General features: G+C 32.8%; 1 protein-coding gene and 1 long non-coding RNA gene across 6 annotated transcripts in view; one reads left to right on the top strand and one right to left on the bottom strand.

Moving 5' to 3' along the window:
- MON2 (MON2 regulator of endosome-to-Golgi trafficking) overlaps window positions 1-22128 on the bottom strand; it is a 99080-nt gene that overhangs the window by 73845 nt on the left and 3107 nt on the right. For 3 of the 5 annotated variants that reach the window (XM_039865876.1, XM_039865878.1, XM_039865877.1), the window contains exons 2-4: window positions 11594-11657; window positions 3405-3532; window positions 2276-2407 (exon numbers count right to left, since the gene is read on the bottom strand). In XM_039865876.1, the coding sequence (XP_039721810.1) occupies window positions 2276-2407; window positions 3405-3532; window positions 11594-11657 (324 nt within the window). Of the gene's footprint in view, window positions 1-2275; window positions 2408-3404; window positions 3533-6541; window positions 6561-11593; window positions 11658-22128 lie in introns of those variants that run through there. The other 2 variants (XM_039865880.1, XM_039865879.1) reach the window with 2 other exon arrangements.
- Window positions 7204-15243, top strand: LOC120604998 (uncharacterized). The gene is made up of 2 exons (XR_005653479.1): window positions 7204-8425; window positions 15099-15243. It is a non-coding gene; the product is annotated as an uncharacterized LOC120604998 (long non-coding RNA).

Raw genomic sequence — 22128 nt, 5'->3', positions numbered from 1 at the left:
TACCCTTTCTAAATTTTATATTTGATGAGTTCTGACAGTTACATACACCTATGAAACTACTGCCAGAGTTGAGATACAAGAAATTTCCATCACTCTGAAAGTATCCTTGTGCGCTTTTCCAGTCCATTTTCCATCTTTTCCAGTCCATTTTTTTCTTCCACCCTTGGCCCCAGGCAACCACCTATCTGCTTTTTTTCACTATAGAATCAGCTGGCATTCTACAAACAGAATCATTCAGTATGCACTCTTTTGTGTCTGGTTTCCTTCACTTGTAATACTTGTGATATTCATCCATGTTCTTTTTATCAGTAGTTTGTACTTTATTCCTGAGTAGTATTCCAAGGTATGGGTATACCACATTTTGCTTATCCATTCACCTGCTAATAGACATTTGAGTTGTTTCCAGTTTTTGGCTATATAAAGCTGCTATGAATATTCATATACAAGTCTCTGTGAGGACATATGTTTTTATTTACCTTGGGTAAATAAACACCTAGAAGTGAAAAGGCTGGATCATACGGTAAGTATAAGTTAAACTTTTAAAGAAACTGATAGTTTTCCAAAGTAGCTTTACAATTTTACATTCCTGCCAGTAGTATGGGAAAGTTCAGAACTATTCCATGTCCTCAAGAACACTTGATATGATCAGTCTTTTTAAATTTTAGCTATTCTAATGGATGTATTATGATATCTAATTGCTGTTTTAATTTGCTTTTCCCTGATACCTATTCATGTTGAGCCAATTTCCATGTATTCATTACCTATCTGAATACCTTATTTTGTAAAGTGTTTGTTGAAATCATTTGCCCATTTTTTATTGGGTTATCTTATGAATGAATTGTAAGAATTTTTTTATAAATTATAGATAATATCTCGTCAAATATTTGTGAATATTTCCCCCCATTCTATAGGGTCTTTTATGATTCATAGATTTTGTGCCCCACCTAAGAAAATCTACCCCAAGGTAGATTTAGAAGTGTTCTAGAAGTTTCACAGTTTAAAAAAAAAAAAAATTCTTGAAGAAAAACATAATGGTAGTTTAAATTCTTTGCCTTATCATATTAATTATATTAAAAGTTTTTAAGGAAATAAGTGTTTGATACCACTATTACTCTTTAATTTCAACATAAAGGAAAGGTACATGTTACATAGAAGGTTTTGCACTATTCAATTTTGTATTATTTCTTTATACTTCATTTTAATCCCAAAATATTATAGTTCCAAATTAACCAACATACTAAAATAAATCCTGTATTTAGTTATAAAACTATTATCAGTTATTGTTTTGGTAGGTCAAACAGTAATCTTTTATAACATTTTAAAGAGATATATAAGAACATAATTTGATAGCTAGAAACCAAAAAGAATTATATACAACGAAAGTATATATAAAAGTAGATGAAAAATTTTCTAAAACATGTATGAGCTTAAAATAAGCCACTTGCAATTAAGTAAAATTTTATTATGACCTAAGAACATTGAAGGAATAACTAAAAAATATAGTATACTCTCCAGAGATAGTATACACAGCTTAATCTGACAGTGTACTTTTCTACTTTATAAGTCATCCATCTTTAAAAGTATGCAAATTATATAAGAACTCTTAGTAAAAGTCTAACAAATTCCTTAAACAATAAACCATTAATTAAAGACTGGTCTTTATATCACCGTCTGTACCTTCTGTTCTTTAGAAATAGTTCATAATTTTACAATACTTTTTAAATAGTGAAATAAATAAAAGAACAGGTGTTATATTTTCCAAAGAGGGTGGGAGTAGTAAGAAATGAGAAATAGCTACCACATATGCAGCCCTTATCTAGTACAAATGTCAAAAAGACACTTTTCCAGCTACTTAAGGGACAGGTTTAAACAATCTAGCTTATATATCATATACATGTGAAATTATTTTTAAAGGGGGATAAGGGAGAGCTATCAGAGGGAATACTCAAGGCAATTGTAGAGAACACTGATACCTCAAAAAATATTTTTCTCTTTCCTCTTCCTCTACTCTTATTTCTCTGCTACTTTTCTTTTTCTATTTCCCATTCATAACTAAGCCTGTTAATTATACCCAAAGGGCTTTGCTTTCACCCTAACCTGATTTCAACTCTAAACTGAGGAAAATAAGGTGCTGATGGTTTTTAATGTGCAGTGTCCATTATCACAGTAGGTACAGGAAAGTAGCTTTTGATTCAAACAGTACCAGGGCTTTTCTGTTTCAGTATTCAAATACTGTCTCAAAGCACTTATGAACTTCGTCAAACAGGTTTCCTACCTTAGAGAGTGCCTCGTCATGAACTACTGTGTTGGTTGTTAAAAGAACAAGAACTGTTTGAAGTAGTTTAAGTTCTTCAAGACTATTTTCCATTAGCTGCCAAAGCATGTTAATTATATTTCCAGCTGCAGTCTGTAAAATAATTATTTTAATTAGTCAAAAAAAATAAAATAGCATACAACTGTTACTTCGCCGGAGAGAATTTCTTGATTACAATAGCAAGGCCTGTGTTTCTAGATATACAATCCAAGCACATGTCTCTCAACCAATTTGAGACAACCAATTTTCTTCTCAAAAAATTAATTTATTTAAAATATAATATACCATTTAAATATCTGCAAATAGCAAATATCTGCATACAGTGATAAAATACCTAGTCAAAATCAAAGCTCATGCCTACAATAATATGGGTATATTTCACTTGGACACTGATGAATATGGATATATGCAAATTATGAGTCTGTTACTGTTTCTTACATATTATTCCATCTACAATGTTATAGAAAAAATAAAATGAAACCTAACAACACATTTATAAACTCAGATCTGACACTGTTTAGAATGCTGTACTAAAGGCAAATGAATTTACCACTTCTATTTGAATTTACCACTTCTATATGAATTTACCACTCTATAACCTTATAGAGTATAAAGTTAAGGTTAACACCACTACGTTTGAAAGCAGGATGCAGATTCATAGTGATGAAATGTTTCTTCTTGTTTTACCATCATAAAATTAGATGTAAAAAATACACTTAAGTTAATGAACGACAAATTATCACTTCAGATAATCCAGGAAAGTCATGATTTTCCCTCCTACCTTTATAAATTTTTTGACTTATATTCTCTTCAATGATATTGAAAATTTGCTTCTCAAAATAATCATCTATATTACTGAACTATGACTATGAAAGTTATAAATTACTTGACAATACACTTCATCTTTATTCATTATTAATGTGTTTAATAAAATATTTTGTTAATCTTTTAAAATTAAGACATGTCCTTCAAGAACACTGCTATTCCTAAAACTGTTTGACATTAAATATCAAGTATGTTTCATTCTTCCCTTAAGAAACCTCCTGATCTGATTCTTAGGTGCACAGTTCATATAAAATCTTCACATTACCTCAGACACTACTTCATGTGACATGAGTCTCTGAATGGCAGCCAAACATAACTGAGTGATCTTCGGTTCCTTGGTTCCACAACCCATTAGAAAAGGCTGAACAACTTCTGAGCTGTTCTCTTTCAGTGCTTTATTTAGAACATATATAAAATAAATGATTAAATCTAATTCATAAATAGCAATACATTTTTATATAATTACAACTAGTAATGACAACTTAATAAAAATTACTTTTGGTAAAATAAACACCAAAGTAAAAATCAAGTATTAGAGTTAAAATACTTCAAATAAATACTACAGAACAGACTCTGTATCTAAACTACATCCCTAACTACAGCTTTGTTACATATTTCTCCTGACACTCCACCCTTTGGTTTTTCCCTTCTTATTATAAACTCTTTACAGTTAACTTCTCAGAAGTTCTATTCTGCCTCAGAGAATCATACTATTTCTTCAATAGTGCAGAAGGGAAAACACAAATAAGAATTCGTATTCTAGAGAAGAAAATGTAATTTAAAATAGTATACCCATCATCGCCACCACATTTCTGAATATTCAGAAACTCTCCATAATTTTATTATATGCCTTGAATTTACATAGCCTTAATTTCTTCTTCAAGAAATAAACTCATTAAAAACAATAACATCATTCCTCTTATTACTGAAGCATTACTTTAATTAATTGGATGCGCATACTAAAATTCCAAATCCTAACTCTTCCTACCAAGTCAATTCTTTCAGAAGTTTTAGAGTGGCAATAAAAATGGAAAAGGTTAGAAATGCACAAACTGAATCATATATAATTACCAAACAAAATTAAATCAATACACACTCAACGCCTAAACAAAGATAAATAAGACAGGTTTGTCATCCTTGGGAAATCTGAATAAGTATCATGGAATTCCGAGTCAAGAACATATAAATGTATGTGTTTGGTATACACTTCCAAGGTACTACATCCATCAACTGCTTTTTGAGGTTAAGACTTGTAATAAAGACATACAAATCTGAGTTTCAACATATTTTTCAAAAGAAACTAAGAAAGTCATCCAGAGTCACCATTGAAAGTAAGTATAAAACCAATAATAACATTAATTTTATCATTTAAACCTCCAGCTCTCTGTTCCCAAAGCTCTCTTTATGGTATGGTAAATAAAGACTACAATTTCCTACAGCATGCTTTGCAAAGTCCCTCAGTATGCCAGCATAAATGAGTGAATTAGCACAGCTAAGAGACATATATGAGACAAGAGATAAATATGACTGGAAAGAAGAGTTTCCAAAAGGGGTCCCTTGCCTTATTTCCTTCTTTCTTATGTATAAAGGTTTTGACTTAAACCCAGAGATATAAATTTTCCATAACAATGTTTCGAAACAATTACATGAATCATTAAAAGATAATAAGAAAGCTCAAAAAATACTATTCTGAAGCAGTAAATATCCTGCCATATTTGATCATGCTAGAATGAGGCTACTCTCAACTCTGCTGAACATTTCTAATTATTAAATGTTGTTTAGGCAAATAAAAGTTTTCAATAGTAACAAGTTGCATTTGTAATTTTTATGTTAATATGCATTTCTCATTTTGAGTATCACAATAATCATACAGAGTTTATAGGGCATGATTTAGCCCAAGTGACAAGTAAATAGGTGGTACAATCGGAATTTGAAAATATGTCTTCTAACTTCTGGTTCACTATTCTTCTCATGTTATGTTGCCACTTTTTAAAATAAACAGCACTAAATTCAAATAGAAGTAAAAAGAGTTAAAAGTATTTAAGATGAACCAATGATCTGCACTTTAAAGTCTGCCTGAAGTCTTCAGATATATGAAGAAAAAGGATCCTATCCTCATAGAAGGAAAAACAATGTACTTTCATAGTCTCTGATGACAGTGATTTTAAGACACAGCTGTAATATCACACAGAAAGAAAATCAATGCCAATTAAACTATGATAAAATACTCACTAATCATTCAGAATTTTTCTTCACAATTTCATCAAGGCCATCAAGAGCTTTGGGGATACTTCATTTTATTGAAAGAGTACTTCACCACTGGTTCTGAGATCTTTTAAATCAATTATACCCACACTGCATGTTTTGATCCTGGTGCTTTTCTAATCTTATCATTAGACATTAATGGAAAGTTTTTGCACAACTAAAGTGACATTTTAAAGAGCAATTAAACATGTGATATCAACAACACTCATAACTCAACCGAACAAATATGAACTTGTTCATATGCACTGAAAAAGACACCACAACACTACCTAGCCCACAGTGATTCTAAGATGCCATCAATTATAAGATGTATACCAATTTGGAGAATATTAAAATGTGAAAAAACTGTGCATCTTATAAAGAATAAGGTGAGTTATAGTGAAGTGTTATATACATGTCAGTCACAGTTATCCAGGTCTATCAAACTGAAATAAAGTAGTAATGAAAATAACTTTTAAAAATCTCATTTTAATGTAACTCAAAGGAATCAAACATCTATCTCTTTTCTTCTCACTTTTTTCCTCCCAGTTTATATGACAATATAGTGATCAAAAATGAAGTTTCTGTTATCCAGAATAGATGGTCATCAAAAAAATAAATATAACCTATTGATCTATTCTGTCTTTTGAAGCATAATGTGAAAAACAAAAACATATCCACCTTATCCAGATCACAATATAGTAAGATAAAAATCTGTTTTCTTCTTTTAAAAGTGATAGTTGTCCTAGGGAGAACTTTATCATGCTCTTCTAGTTTGGACAGCTTCTCTCCTTTTATGTACAGTAATTTTAATGACATGCTATTTAAGCATAAGTTTATATAAAAAACTCTGGGTTTAGATTCTAGAAATCACACTGAAGAAAAGGCTGTATAAAAATATCTTGATTTAACCACTTTTTTTTTTATCATTCCAGGAAAAGAAGAAGAAAAGGTCAATTCTCCTTAATCGAAATCTGTTACTTCAATTTCCATTAAAATATAAAGATAGTTTTGGGGGAAAAAAAAAAGTAAAATTTTATTTTCTACCTAAATCCCTTAATAAGCATAACTCCTTTAATAGAAAACACTGTGTGTTGTTAAATATATTTTATTTCCAAATTTTATAACTGTGAGATCAGATGAAGCGCTTTCACACACCTGAAAGAGGTCCAGCAGGTCCCCATATCCTAGGGGTTTCCTTGCTCTGAGCAGTTTCACTGCATAATTGCAGTTTTTACCCTGGAAAAAAAGAATTAAACTAGGATACCCCACTATGAATCACATTAATAGGGGTTAATAAAAGTTTTATTATAATAAATTTTAATGGTCACTAAATAACAAATTATAATTCTTGTGAAAGTAATAAAATGTGATATAGACACAACTGCTATCCTCAAAACCCTTAAAATCTTATGGGAAAGACTGATATTCCTAAAATTTTTAAAAATTTCAATGGCTCAAAAAGTCTGACAATGTTTTAAATGATTCAAGAATTGAATAACAAAAGTACAGGCAGTATCATATAAAAAGCAGATTATTAGAAAAGGATTATTCAACAAATTAAGCTGGTAAAAACTAGAAGAAAGTAAATGACTATGAACTACATAGAAGAAGAAGAGTTTCCTAAGTGGAGTACATAAAAATCAGAAAATTTAAATTAGTAAAAATAAAAGCATCTAGATAAAAAATTAAAAAGTAAATGACTTGCAGAAAATATGATAAACATATATTGGGAAATTAATATTTTTGCTATATAAAGCTCAAACAATTTGATAAGATACATAAAAAGAAATGTAAAATAAAAAAAGAAGTTAATTTATTCAGAGAAAAATGTTCAACATTAAAAAGATATGTCAATTAAATGAGAAGTCATTTGCCTATTCAATTACCAAAAAGATTTTTTAAAATAATAATCTGGTCAGGATGTCATAAAAATATACTCACATATTGTTGGTAAAGGCATAAAGTTTTATCTTTTCAGAAAGCAGCGTGATGACAAATTCTAAGAACATGATTATACCCTTTAATAATTTTGTTGCTAGAAATTTATCTTAAAAAAAAACCTCTAAACACTGAAACATGCCTAACATAAAAGAATGGTTAAATAAACTACAATCACTTGCTAAAATATTATGGAGCAATTTAAAGAATTAAAAAAAGATGGCATCAAAGAAAAGTATTTATGATATAATAGAAGGTAGGATACAAATTAAAACTTAAAAAAGTAAAAAAGAAACTCAAGGAAAATAAATAAATAAATAAACATTATACAGTAGAGAAACTACATAATTTCTCTGGCTTGCTGGGTGGGTCAACTTGTGCTCATGGCCTTAGTTACAGCCCCCTGTGTCTTCTAGCCAGGATTATAGGAAAAGCCTATCAACAGATCTCTGCCTTACTGATGGCACAATGAAATGTATCTTCTGAATTGCTGTCAGAGTAATTCACATAAAAATATTAATATGTGTCATTTCCCTGATTCAAACTCTTTCCATCAAGCTGCTGAGGATGTCACACAATGGCAATACTTGAATAGTATATCCAAATAGATCAAGCTGTTTTATACTTCATGTATTTAAGTAATCTCCTTTACTTTCCTCTTCACCTTATGTGCCTGGCTAACTCCTCTTAAAACTTCAAGACTCACCTTCAATTTCCCAGGATGGGTTAGGTTCCAATAACAAGCCTGTCTATACTTCCATTTTGGCATTTACTACATAATATTAAAATTCTCTGTTTAGGGTCTATCTCCTCTGTTATCTGGCTGATGTGAACTAAGTAAAACAAAATTCATGTACTCAAAAAATCACGACATGTAAAATTAAAGAGAGGTAGACAAACATACTAGAGGCAGTACTGAGAGACTTATTTGCATTTTTGAAGTGACTCACTTCATAGCAGCCTACATTTAACCAGGACTTACTACTTCACATGTAATGTACTAACTCTTAGCACCATAAGGAAGAAAAAGATATTGATCCTGACCTCAGAGAGTATGTCATCTGGAAAGGAAAATTTCTGGCAAAGGATTTCAAAATGCAGGTAAGCTAAACAGCATGAATGGCACAAATATACTGTCAAGTATATTTCTTACATTTCCGTGTAGATTGTAGGTGAATTATATTAACCATCTTTGTATATCCCCAGTGATTCTTACATAATTATTTCTTTATTAAGAATATGTTGTATGAGATATTCTAAAGATGTTTATAAAATATCACAAGTACATGTATTGATAAGATAGAATATACTGATGAAAATCAGCAGATAATTTACCTTTTAATGCCGGGCAAAAAAATCCAAAGTATATTCAAATTACTTAGAGACCTTTTAATAATAAGACCATGTAGAAATGAAAAAGGTGAGGGAAACTGTGTGAGAAAAGAATGCAAATCACACATAATGATTATCTCTGCAAAAATTCTATATGTATATTGACAGTAGCTAAAAGCAGCCATAGGTAGATGTAATCTTTAGAGTTCTGAACAGGGGTTAAAGATATGACAACTTCATTGACTTCCTTGTTTAAAATATTTATTCTAAAAACAGATTATCTGTTTATGTAATTTTTGTGTAACACGAACCTTCTTAATTTCAAATATGTTATAAGCTGAGATAATAAAAGCAATTTGTAATATATGGTAGTCGAATGTAAGATTAAGGCATCTGGCCTTATAAATGAAAAACTTGATGATGTTCTCTCTCATTCACAGAGTTTTATCTTTAAAGAAAAAAGAAATCTGAGATAATGATCTGTATATTTGAATCAATGCTGACATTACCTGGCATAGCATTCCCACTTATGTCAGCATTCATGACGGCAGTGAAAACAAAGAAAAATAAACATTAAAGGAGGATGCTTAAAAGAAGGGGAGATGTAAAGCAAAGACTTATTCTGCAATGTAGTCACCTTTCACTTGGAAATAAATCTAAGAAAACTAAAGTTGGCTAGAAATTTATGCTGAGTATCATTGTTCAAATTGATACTAATTAAGGGTTCTGATTTTTATAGCAACCCTTTATATTTTCTGAATATTCAGGGTACTGAGGATTCAATATCTTACTTGAGACTCAATTGTATATATTTAACTTCCATTATAGCACAAAAATAGTAACCTACAGTTTCTAGCACTATAGAGAAGTAAACATTTCTCAAAAACCCAAAAATTCAACTAAAACTTTTTCTCAGTATTAACTGAACTATGAATTGTACTTTGAATTAGTTTAGAAACTATATGTATTGATGAATTTAAAGTCTCCCTGTTCTTAAGAGCCTTTGATTTTCAAAATAACAGTGGTCTAAAATCTATACGTTTTGAGATACCAATTGCTATAAATACTTGGTAAAAAAAAAAAAATACCAGAAAATATTTTAAATGCTAATATAGCTCTCAAGTACATAGCTCTGGATATTATGGATATTAAAGCATGAACAATTAATTCTATGTGCATAAAGATTTGTTCTACCTTGATCTTAATAAATCTGATTAAAATGAAATTAATAGCTCATCTATATTAAACTCATACTGAGACATTTTACTTGGTATACAACTCTATAAAAGACAGTGATCCTCTGAAGAAATCGGTCTTTTTAAAATATCTTCCACCAACTACAGACTCAATGTAAACTCCTATTACCGGAGAATAATTAAAAACTTACCATGATATCAGCAATTATAGTAACAAAAGTAAATATTTGTAATGATATTCTAAAATGATTGGCCAATGATGTCTCCAACTTAAAAATATCCAGGTCATAATTTATCTTTAAACATTAATTTCCTCACAGTAACTAATCCACCCCACATGCATCTCCCAAAACCCACTTGCCCACCCTCCCAATTCAACCATACATACCTTTGCCTTTACCAGTAACATCACTTTCACTATACCCCTTCTCAACATGCACACAGAGCATTATTCAATGATGTGAAAAATATTATAAAACTATTTGGTGTTTTGACAGAATGTTCAAAATCACAGAAGAAGCTGCGAAAAACAGATGTAACTTAGGAGAGCTAACCCTAAGGGCAAATTTCCAGCAAAGCTGACAAGCCTAAGTGAAATCCATTCTCCCCTCCCCCATTAATCTTCTCCCCCAAGTCTTAATTTCATTTTGTAATACTCTTGAAATTCCACCAATTAGGGATTTATTGGTATCTTTTTTGAAAAAATGCAAAGAGATTTATGAGAGTTAAATTCTTTGCTAGTATTTGGACTTTATGTAAATTACTTTATGTGAATTTATATAAAATAGAGATGCTTTGGTCCTATAACTAGCTGAGACTAATAGCACTGTTAGAAATGAAAATGCGTATTTAAGGATCAGTAAAGTAAGCATGGTGAAGTATAAACGCTTGGGAGGGAGAGGCTGGTGTAGAAACCTCAAAATACACCAGAGCAGGAAGAACATGAGCTCTATAACAGCTCTAGATTTGAATGTAGTTTTACCACTTATCATGTGACATCAGGCAAGCAACTTCATCTCTTTGCATCTCAAATTGCTCTACTATAAGAATCTTTTCCCACAGGTTGTCTTGTGAAAGACAGAGTTGCACAAATGCCTGACATGTGTAACAATTTCTCAAAAAATGCCAGTTTCCTTCTTTTCCATGTTCATTATTGAGGCAAGAACACAAAGGCACTAAAGAAAAGTAGACTGATCATCAAAACGATGCCAAAGAGAAACTCTTGAAAATTCCTCCTTGAAAATCAGGTTCAATAAAGAGAATGTAAGGAAACATTTGTTTTCTCCACCCCACTCTCATTCTTTGTTCATGACCATATTGTCTTAGTTCCAGGACTCAAAAACTCATGTAGTAACACTAAATTTATAACACTACATTATAACTTGCTCATATTAAAGATAAAATAAATCTTGGAAGGTGGACTGAGAACTGTTCTTCCATTCAATTCAATACAACAAATATTAACTAAATGCCTTTTATGGGTTAGGTGTGTCTTACATGATTGACAAAAGGTGAAGACTGCAGAAATGAGTAAGAAAAATTCTTGCCTTTTAGAAGTTAGTAGTTTTACACTTTTTGATTTCAGAAAATGTTATAGCATTCATCTCTGGGGAACCCAGTTTATCAGTTAGGGACTTTATGCTACCAAAAAATGACTTTTTTTGTTTTGTTTTTTTAAGATCCTACTTCTACTATTAGTCAAATTTTCATTAATTGTTGAATTTTTAATGCAAAAAATTACCTGCCAAAATTTCGGTGTTTCGTGCAGCTATTGTTTTAACTTTTATTATTCCTGATTCAGCAGCCTGCAAGAATAAAAATAATTAGAACACAAAACTTACTATCAACATGAATTATCTAGGGAAAAGAAATCATATATGATAAATAAAATCTCAAGCACATAGTCACTATTATCTTTTTTATTTTCAAAACTTCAGCTACTAAAGCCTAGTAGGGACATAGACAATAAATGTAATAAAATATGACATATTTAATTATTCATATATAAACTCTAAACTTTAGTATGTTGCCTTTCTCTGCTTTAAGGTGCTTCTGGAATATCCTAATCCCTCACAAATTTAAATATTCAGAAAAGAAATATTAATAAACAAAAACAAAGCCTAATGAAAAAATTTAGGTTTCTTTCCCATTTCACACTTCCCTCCCTGCCACAAAAAAAAAAAAAAAAAAAAAAAAAAGTTGCAAAACTGCAAAATCAAGTGTAACTTAGATTAGAAGAGAATGGGTAATCAAGCATTTGTTTTTATTTTTAGGTTACATTTTTTTAAACACACATACAGTTTCATAAGGTGTCTAAAACACTTCATCATAAGTATGTTTGTTTAGCTGGCAGTACTTAGAAGTCATAGAGCATTTTATACAATGGCACAGAACTGCTGTCCAATACAGTAGCTACTGACTACATGTGGCTATTAAGCACTTTGTATGTGACTAATCTGAACTGAGCATTGCTCTAAGTTTAAAATATATACTAGATTCTGAAGACAGTATGAAAAAAATGTAAACTACCCTTAAATATTTATATTGAAGAAATGTTGAAGCGATAATATTTTGAACACACTGGGTTAAATAACATACATTATTAAAATTAAATGTTTCTATTTACTTTTTTAATGCAATTTAAAATTACATATATGAATGACATTTGTGGCTCACATTATATTTCTATTGGACAATGTTACTATATAACATTGATAACTTCCATCGTAACTACCAAGAAACAAGCCTATTTTATATTTATACTGGCATCCACACCTCCAAAAATAACACATAAGTACTTAAAAGTTATATAACCAAGTTTCCCTATTAATTTGCTTGCTATTTGTTCATTTATTTTGTTATCTCTTACTGTTTGCTAAGGGACAAGTGGTAGTAGGCTCTAAATGTTTAAAAATCATTGTGGAAGAACTCAGTGTCTTATGGGTTCTTAGTTTGCGGACTAGGAATTAACGAATAAAATAAATAACACATTGTTGGCTATACTAGGTGTAGTGCACCTTTATCATCTGGTTGGCTTCCAACCATGTGAAACCCTTGCTTGTGTTTGGAGAATTCCCAACTTCATGAGTTCTGTTGCAAGATACAGCCTATGCTTCCACTACTAAAAACTGAAAATGCCAGATATGTACTTGGTTTTCCACATATCCTGGCAGCCTACACTTATCCAAATAGACATACCTACTAGGGATTTTGAATATGAAGGCTAGTGACAGAAAAGCAGAGACAAGAGAGAATTCTTTTTGACCATGGACGGCCATAGAAGGGGCAACATATAATTTTCAAGGGCAGTAACAGCAACAGAACCAGTGGTGGCATGAAGTGGCCAGCACAGCCAGTAGTGAGATCTGATGCATCCAGTCACTGTTCAGCAGACAGCAGTAATGGTCTCACTGGCATGAGCTGTGCTGTGGTTCTACCTCTTTAGTCTCCTTTTGTTCCTGTACTTTTTCTAAGGTTGGCTCCATTCAGCTTTCTACAAATTGTGTGAGCCACTTAATATTCTACCAGTAAAACTTTATTTCTGCTTAAAACAGCCAGAGTCAGCTTTCACTACTCACATCTAAGAAGCTTAATGGATACATTTAGAACTTAGTAACTTTAAGAAATGAAAAAGTCCCAAATTAAATGAGCATGGCTACTAGCATTTAAACATTGTCAAGATAAAAGGACTATTAAAAAAAAATAAAAACAAAGGGACTACTTCGGAAAGAGTATTGATTTTCTGATTACTGGGGGCAATGCATATTAGAAAGACTAGAAGCTTAAAAAAAAAATCCTTGTGCCCAGGTGGTAACCCATTCCAATTAAATCAGAATGACTGCCAGAAGAAGCCAGACATCGATATTTTTTAAAAATCTTCAGGTGATTCCAAAACGCAGCAATATTTAGGATATTATTACAATAATATAAGCAAAAGATGATGGTAGATAGCCCCAAGGCGACACTAACTGAGATAGTAAGAAGTGGTCATATTCTGGATATACCTTAAAGATGTATAGACCACCACATATTTATTACTGTAAAAATTAAAAAACACTGAAATTATTATGCATACTTTGTTATACTCACATATCCCATCTCAAACCTCTTCGGTAAACTTCTTACTGAGCCAGCTGAAATTAATCTGTGGCCACTGAGATTTCTGCCACCATCATTTTCAAACATTTAAATTCTCCCCCTCCTCACTATTGCTCTGTGTATCCTGCATTTGCTCAAATACTTAATTCTGCTTCAGTCAAGAGAAGTTGATCAAACTGAACCACCATAAATACCAATGTAATCTGTCCTGACTTTCTGAATTCTAGTCAGTCTGACATTTGCAAATCCTAACAGTTTCCAAAATCAGTCCTGTAGCATGCTACATATCAGTAAAGGATGTCAAATTTGCCAAGACACTATTTTGATTTCCTAAGATAAATAAGAGTGGACTCATGTATGTCTAAGTAAGTATAAATAAATCAAGTTGTACATAAGTTTAAAATATGTTTAACAAATATTTTTATACACACAAATAAGGAAAAGGATAAATGAGTGTTGTTTTTTTAAGTAGTTCCAAAGTGGTGTTTTAAAAGATATGTAACTGATATTTTCATTCCTAAACTCAGGAAATCACCAAAAGACTATCTTTTGCCTTAGGTATAATTAGACCTATCTCATAGCTCCTCATTTTTTACATTCAAGTTTTGACTGTCAACTCTGAAATTGTAACATCTTGTTCTCATAGGCATTCTGGGTTGCTGAAGTTTCACTATCAACGTTGACAACACCTGGATTATCAGGATCCCCTAATGACTGCAGTCTTACTTCATACCTAGGCTTAGTCTACATCTTCAAGAGTATCCTGTATAAATGAAGTGTTCAGACTCATATTTCCTTCTATTTGTCAAGGATTGTCTATATGAAAAAGAGTCTTTAACTTGCTTTATAAGTATCCCCTACTCTGATCAGATACTTTGTATATACATAGGGGAACTATGCATAGTAAACAGTTATTTTTTCTGAATTGGCCCTCATAGATTAAAAAAAAAGTGCCAGATCTGTGGACCTGGATAGAAATGATGTAGGTTAAGGGGGCTAGCCTAAAATCTCTATTCCTGAGGGCAATCTGTGAGTTGGGAAAGAAAGCCAAAAGTCTTAAACACACTGAAGCATTTAATACTTACCGTTAAAATTAATCTCTTGAGAATTATTTTTTCTTTCTCCATATTTTTTTCTTACCCAAATAGACACATCCACCAGGGATTTTGAATATGGACGCTAGTGGCACAGAAAAGCAAGAGACGGGAAGAATGCTGATTCCTCTTTCAGACCATCTAGAATAACTCTGGCATCACTTCTCACTCAATAAAATCTTCCTGGGCAATCTTATAATTCTATGGTTTCGATTACTTTCTAAATGCTGAAGACTCCTAAATTATATTTCTTTTCCTAACCTGTCTAATGAACTACAGGACTTTTTAACCCAGATGTTTAAAAAACACCTTAAGTTCAAGATATTCAAATCAGATGCCGTCATCTCCACATACGAGCACCCTGACTCCTACCTCAGTCCCATAAAAAAATTGTTTCTTCATCCAATAATCTCTATTTTTCTGAGCAGCAACCTCATCCATCCAGTCACTGACTAGACATCTGAGGATTCTCCCACATCCCACAAATATAAATCAGCCACAAAGGCTATGTAGTGAACATACCTTGTACTCTTTCTTCTCGAATCCCACTTCTACACCTTCAAACTTCTCATTATCAACCTAAACCACGAGATTTCTCTATTTACAATCTTATCCTCCATCCATCCACTATCTCAACTTGTCAGTGGTTCCCCGGCACCAACCTCTATAGTGTTTCTCAAAATTGAGTAGTATAAGGCTATCTTTAAAAAAAAAAAAATCTCATGGACCTATCCAATCACTGACAAATTTAACTATGAATAAAATTAAAAATAGTCATTTTACAGCTCTTAAATTATAAAGCCAAAAAATTCACAAATCAAATACAAACCCAAATTAGCACTAATTTCATGTGAAAAATAATGCTCTACTTAAATTAAACCACTGCTAACAACAAAAGATTGCTGTAGACTTATTGTGCAGGTTCTTCTAATTTTGGCACTCTTATAGAGACCATAAGCAGAAACCATTTCTTCCACCATTTTTTTCCATGGCAACTACTGAAAAGCCTTTCCATATTGCGGGCACTCTATGGTTTGTACTTTATCTCATTCATCTTATTACATATCTGTTTCTCTATTCTAGCTGTAAGCCCCGTTAGCATAAGAAATATATTTCATTCATCTCTCCATATTACTAATGCCTATCACAGTGCCCAGCATACAGTAGCCACATAATAAATGTTTCTAAGCAAACACAGAAGGAGAGACTTTACTAACTGAAAAACCTAGAGGAAATTTGATCGAGATTCACAATGCCATAGGGGCTGCCATTCTCTTGGTTCTCTCCTGTTCCATAAGTAGGTTCATTCTCAGGCTGCTTTCAGTCTTGGCAATAAAAATAGCTGCAGCCATTCTATACCTCACAATTTTATATGACACTATCTAGAAAGAGAGGAAGGGCCTCTTTCAGTAGCTCTTGAGGAAGAAAGAAACTTTCCTTTTCCAGGAGCACTCACTAGCATTATGTGACTAGAGCAGAAATGAAGCTAAAAGTAGTGAGGGTTTAAACTAGATTAAACTAATTGAGATATCCTGGAGCAAGTAACGATACTAAAGGACCTAGATCTAAAGGGCTGAAAATAAAGGAAAAGTACAGCCTACAACTGAAGGGACCAAGAGGGAATGGATACCAGGAAGGGAATTAACAAATGTCCACTACTAGAACTACGTACAAATTTATATTTTAAAAAACTGAACGCTGCTTCTCTTCACCAAAGTGCCTATGTTGTTTTTTCAAAAACATATTCTTCACAACATCTCTGAGTGCAAAGCCTCGAAATTAGAACAAATTTACCAAAGGATCAAATTAATTATTCATAGGACATAGCATGAAACAAGAGCTAAAGAAGAAATGTAAAATTCAAGTTCATGGCAACTTAGAAAAATGTGACACCAGGGAGGTATGAAGCTTCCTGAAGACTTATGATTTTAAATGGCAGGTAAAGTCAAAAGACCTAAAGTCAAGTCCACACTTGGGAATACGTAATAGATCTAGAACACTCCCTAGAAGACAATATGCTCATAAAACAATTACTGTATTTAAACCAATAAGAATTTCTACTATAAAGTTGTAATTAGACTATAATCCCAAAATTTTGAAAAATATATACCTATTCTGGACTAAAAAACAAAAACAAACCTATGGCTTATATGAAACAAAAAACTTTTCTTATATCAAATAAAAGACTGAAATCCATATTACATGTGGAAAGCTATATATATGGCATGCCTATATATACACACAATATTTCTTCTTTCCTTTTTTTAAAAATTTTATCTCCAAAAAGTATCTACTTAACACCTCCTAAACTTATCAAATGCTTTGCACTATGGTGGATAGGAGGATAAACAAGATGCAAAACTGACCCTTAAGAAGCTATTTAGAAAAGAAAAAAATGCTAACATAGTTATAAAGGAGGTAAAATATAAAAGTTATAAGGAAATGCCTTATAAAATAAGGTTAAATGAAAGTTAAGAAAGCATACTAGCTTGAAAATCCTGGGCAGGAACTACAACTGTTTTTGCTCTAGCAACTAGCTAGTAGTTCATGGCACACAGTAGGGATTCAAAAATTACTTCATGAACAAATACAATGAGGAAAGAAATTAGAAAATTATCTGTAAAACTGGTTCATTCATGCAACAAAATGGATGAGCAACTATTTAAAGTGGGATTAAACAAAAGGTAAGATTTTAATTTTAAAAAGATGTGAACAGGTGATTCCAGGCCAGCCAAAAGAACCTTCAAAGCCAGTGCATGAAAGAGAGAAGCAGTATGGCATACCTGGAGAATAAACAGTAGGCAATAAGGTTTGGCTGAAATATAAAACCATATGAGGAAAAGCTGATGGTGATGAAGCTAGAAAGGATGGCTGGGAAGATCAAGAGGGTCTTAAATGCTATGTTGAGGAGTTATGTAAGTACAGAGTAACCACTGAGAGTTTCCTAGCTGTTTAAAAGTACATTAATCTAGTGGTAATAGATAGAATGGTTTGTTTTTTGGGCTATTAATGCATATCAAAGGCCAGGCATAAGATTGAAACGTGGAACTATAATAATAGCTGACAAAACAGAAAAAAGGAGAGGTATGTTAGAAATTACAGAGCTGGAAGGAACAGCTAACAATAAAGGAGAGCTGAGGGAGAGTAGAGAGACAAATACGTGATAAATACCATTAACAGCACGTGAGCAGGGGGAAAGGACAAGTTTTAAGGAAAATAATTACAAAAAGTTCTACCTGAAGTATGTGAAAAACATTCTGGTAGATATGTTCAAAAGACAGCTGGAATCTCAGGTCTAAGCTCAGTAAAGACAGCGGAGTTAGCAAAGTAGATTTAAGAGTCATCAGCATTGTGGTAGGCCAGAAGTAATGGGAGTAGATGACGTGCTAGAGAATGAAGAAGGAAAAAGAAGTCTGAAGAAAGAACCTGGAATACACTTATATGTAAAGAAAAGGAGAAGGAATACTGAGATGGAAGAAATAAGAAAACAGTGCTACAAAAGTCAAAATGAGAGAATTCCAAGATGGAAAGAATAACAAATAGTAAAGATAATGAAGTAAGGCATATGAATGGGAATAATGATTTAAAAAAACAAAACAAAACAAAAACAAAACCAAGTATGTTTTAAAGGCATAGGCAGCATGATATAATGGAAAGGAGAGGAGTTAGAGATGGATGCACATGGATTCACGTCCCAGTTCTTCCACTTTCTAGCTTTACTTACTACCTTATGCAAGTTATTGAACCTCTCTGAACCATAGTTTCCTCATATGTAAAACTGAAATGGCTTGTTGCAATAGTCAATAGATGCAAAGTTCCTAGCCTAGTGGAAAGACAATGTTTTACTCAACCTTGAGTTAACATCATAACGTTAAAGGCAGTTTCTCATTCATTTCTGTATTTCCTGCCACGCTTTACAATTAGGAAACTAATAAATTTTTATTAAATTATATTAGTAATAGCAAAATCAAATATTATGTATATCGTTGAAAATAAGCTCTATTTATATAAAAGACAAAAAGGAATATTTCATTTTTGAAATGTCTTCATTTTTGGTTTAAGCCCGGAACAATGTCTTTTATTTCTTCTCTATCACCAAAGCAGCGTTAGTTAGATGATCAATACATTCTTTTTGACTAAAATATGTTTTCATTAATCTTTGCTCTCTATTCATTTTCTACATGAAAGTAAAAATACAATGGTCAAAAATTTAGTAAAAAATGAACTATTATGTTTTATACTTTAACAATAAATTTCAGTGGCTATGGTACTAACTTCCACAAATATATAAACCATGTCCAGCAGTCTCCAACCTTTTTGGCACCAGGGACCAGTGCTTCTATGAGAATCTAATGCCTGGTGATCTGAGGTGGAGCTGAGGCGGTGATGCTAGTACTGGGGAGTGGCTGCAAATTCAGAGGAAGCTACGGTTCTTGGTCTGCAGCTCACCTCCTGCTGTGCGGCCTGGTTCCTAACAGGCCACAGACAGCTACCCAAGTGCAGCCCAGGGGCTGGGACCCCTGTAGACTAATAGAAAGGCTTTTAAAGAAGTCTCATTGTAAAATGCTCTTAGAATACTGCAATAAGCTAGAAAATTTTTCCTAGAAGTCCTAGTGAAAAAGTTACTGCTTATATTACTCTTGAAGTTAACAACTAAAATAGTTATCAGAAGAAAATGAATTTAATGAGACCTTAGAAATCTAATGCAGTTTTCCTGGAATAAAGTCAACAGCAGCATAAAAAGAAAGAGTCATAAACAAAGGCCACTCGCCTATCTACACAATTATGTAAAACTGCATTACAGAGGAAGGCAAATCTTAACCAGACACTTATAACTCCTTACCATACTTGTCATGTTGTTCTGACTCACGTTTACAAGTTTTAAATAAAGTATGACAGCTAATTTATTTATATAAAACATAAATTTATTCTACTATGCTTGAGGGAAAGAACATGACTGTAGCATGAGCAAACTTCTCTGACCAAAAAACTATAGAACATTATAAAGTACTAAACCAAAATAACTCCTAAGTAGCATGTAAACATTACCCAGCTCTCATTCTTCACTGTCATAAGGTCCTGAAAATGAGATTTCTCTACAAGAAGAGCCAAATGACTTGGGCCTCAGTCCCTACTCAGCTGGTTGAAGGGAGAATCCTGTCATGGTTAAGTAAAAGGCCTCTCTTTCACCATGGATCCCCCTCTCCCGCATCCCCAGCCAGCTATCACTGGACAGTGAGGAACTGTACCACAGGACCTCTGCTTAACTAGGCAAAAATCCCTGCCAACCAACTTCTATGAGTGAGGTCTGAATGGGCAAGAGGAAACTTAAAGTACATGGCTGGGATGACTACTTGCATTTTTTTTTTATTATTTACACCATTACGGATTGTACTTCATTTAAAAAAAAAATCCATCCAAAACCCTAATTGTGACCATCTCAACTCGAATGACCTTCATTCCCTTTGCTCTTCTACCATCATCCTCTAGTGCAGCACTATTTGGCAATCTGAAATCCAATATTTCCACTATAATCTCAATCCCTAGCCTTCTAGGTCTGACTTCCCCAACTCCATTGCTCTCTGATTAAATAAATTGGTGCTGCTGGTCCCTTAACCCTTCCATCTTCTTCCAATCAATCAAAATTCTGTTGGATTTCCTTCTTTGGGAATCCAACCTAGAGATCGTGATCCATCATCTCAACCACTTTTCCTGCCATGACTCAAGTGTTTCAAGTTAATTTCTCCTCCAGTTTTCCAAAGTGATCCACTGCTCCTCTCAAACATCCTACCCATCACTTCTTCCATCACTAATTACTCAAAGCCACAAGCTTGTTTCCTATTTTACCAAAAAAACAGAAGTCAGAGGTCAAAGTGTCCAAAACTTCCTCTCTCCACTACGTCCTCATTTGAATTCATCACATTCAAATCTATTTTTCTCCTTCACCCTTCTTCTAGCAGAAAAGAATGTGACCCTTCTCAGATTGAAAGCCAGTTCATACACTATGCCCATGAAACTCCAGTTTTCTCAGGGACCTTACTCTAGCAAGTATTCCCATTCTCTCTCATATCCTTAGTCTGCCCAGCTGCTTCTTTCTCTTTAATGCTGTTGTTTACTAAAGTTCCTTCTTTAGCCCCGATACTCACTCTACACACTCTTCCTGGCCTATCTTATCTTCTCCTATAGTTCCTACTATCATGTATAAACTGATACTCCTAAATCTGAAATTCTAAACCTCCCTCTTAAATACTAAACCATCATTTTCAAATACCTACTGGTAACACCTGGATGTCACATATAAATCTTAAACTTAATATATTCATAATTACTCATTTTCCTCACATATTCTTTCTCCTAGTGATCCACTCAGTCTCCCAAGCCAGACCCCAGAGAGGCATCATATATTTCTCTGTCTACATATGCAAAAGGTCACTGTGCCCTGGTAATTTGACCTGGTCTCTTTTTAATCCATACTCTCTTTCACCCATGTCTACCACAATGCAAGTAACTTCCTGTATACCTCTACTGCTACCTCAGTGCAGGCAATCATCACTTTTTAAAACCTTTGCCTCAGTCTTAATCCTAATTGTTCCCACCAATACTGTTATGGTAATGTTACTAAATATGAATTTAATCATATATTCCCTCTCTTAAAGTTTTAACGGCTTCCAGTCACCTTCAGCATGGTATTTATCTTGCGTGGAATACAAACATATGCTTTTTCACCTGCCTAGAATGACCCCACCACCACTACCACCTTCTTCTGTTGGCTACCTTCTACTCATCCTATAAAGATTCAGCTCAAGAATTACAAACTCTGACCACACTTTGGTGTTCAGTTAGATTCCCGGTACCTGTTTCCCCAGAGTAGTGCCTGCAAATAGGAAATGACCAAAAAGTTTTTATTCATTAAGCACACAAACATAAATTTCAAAGGTTACTGCCCCTGAAGGCCACTGAATATCAATTACATAGAAGTGATTTTACACAGCTTTAATTTTTAAGACAAAAATATTTTTTCACACAAATATTCCAGAAATTAGCTAGTACACTTGTGCTAAAAAAAAAAAGGAAGAAAAATTAC

The sequence above is a fragment of the Pteropus medius genome, unplaced genomic scaffold (genome assembly GCF_902729225.1).
Source record: "Pteropus medius unplaced genomic scaffold, Ma_sr-lr_union100, whole genome shotgun sequence".
Lineage (NCBI taxonomy): Eukaryota > Metazoa > Chordata > Mammalia > Chiroptera > Pteropodidae > Pteropus > Pteropus medius.
Note: the sequence above shows the minus strand (reverse complement) of the source record. Positions and strands in the feature narration are given on the sequence as shown.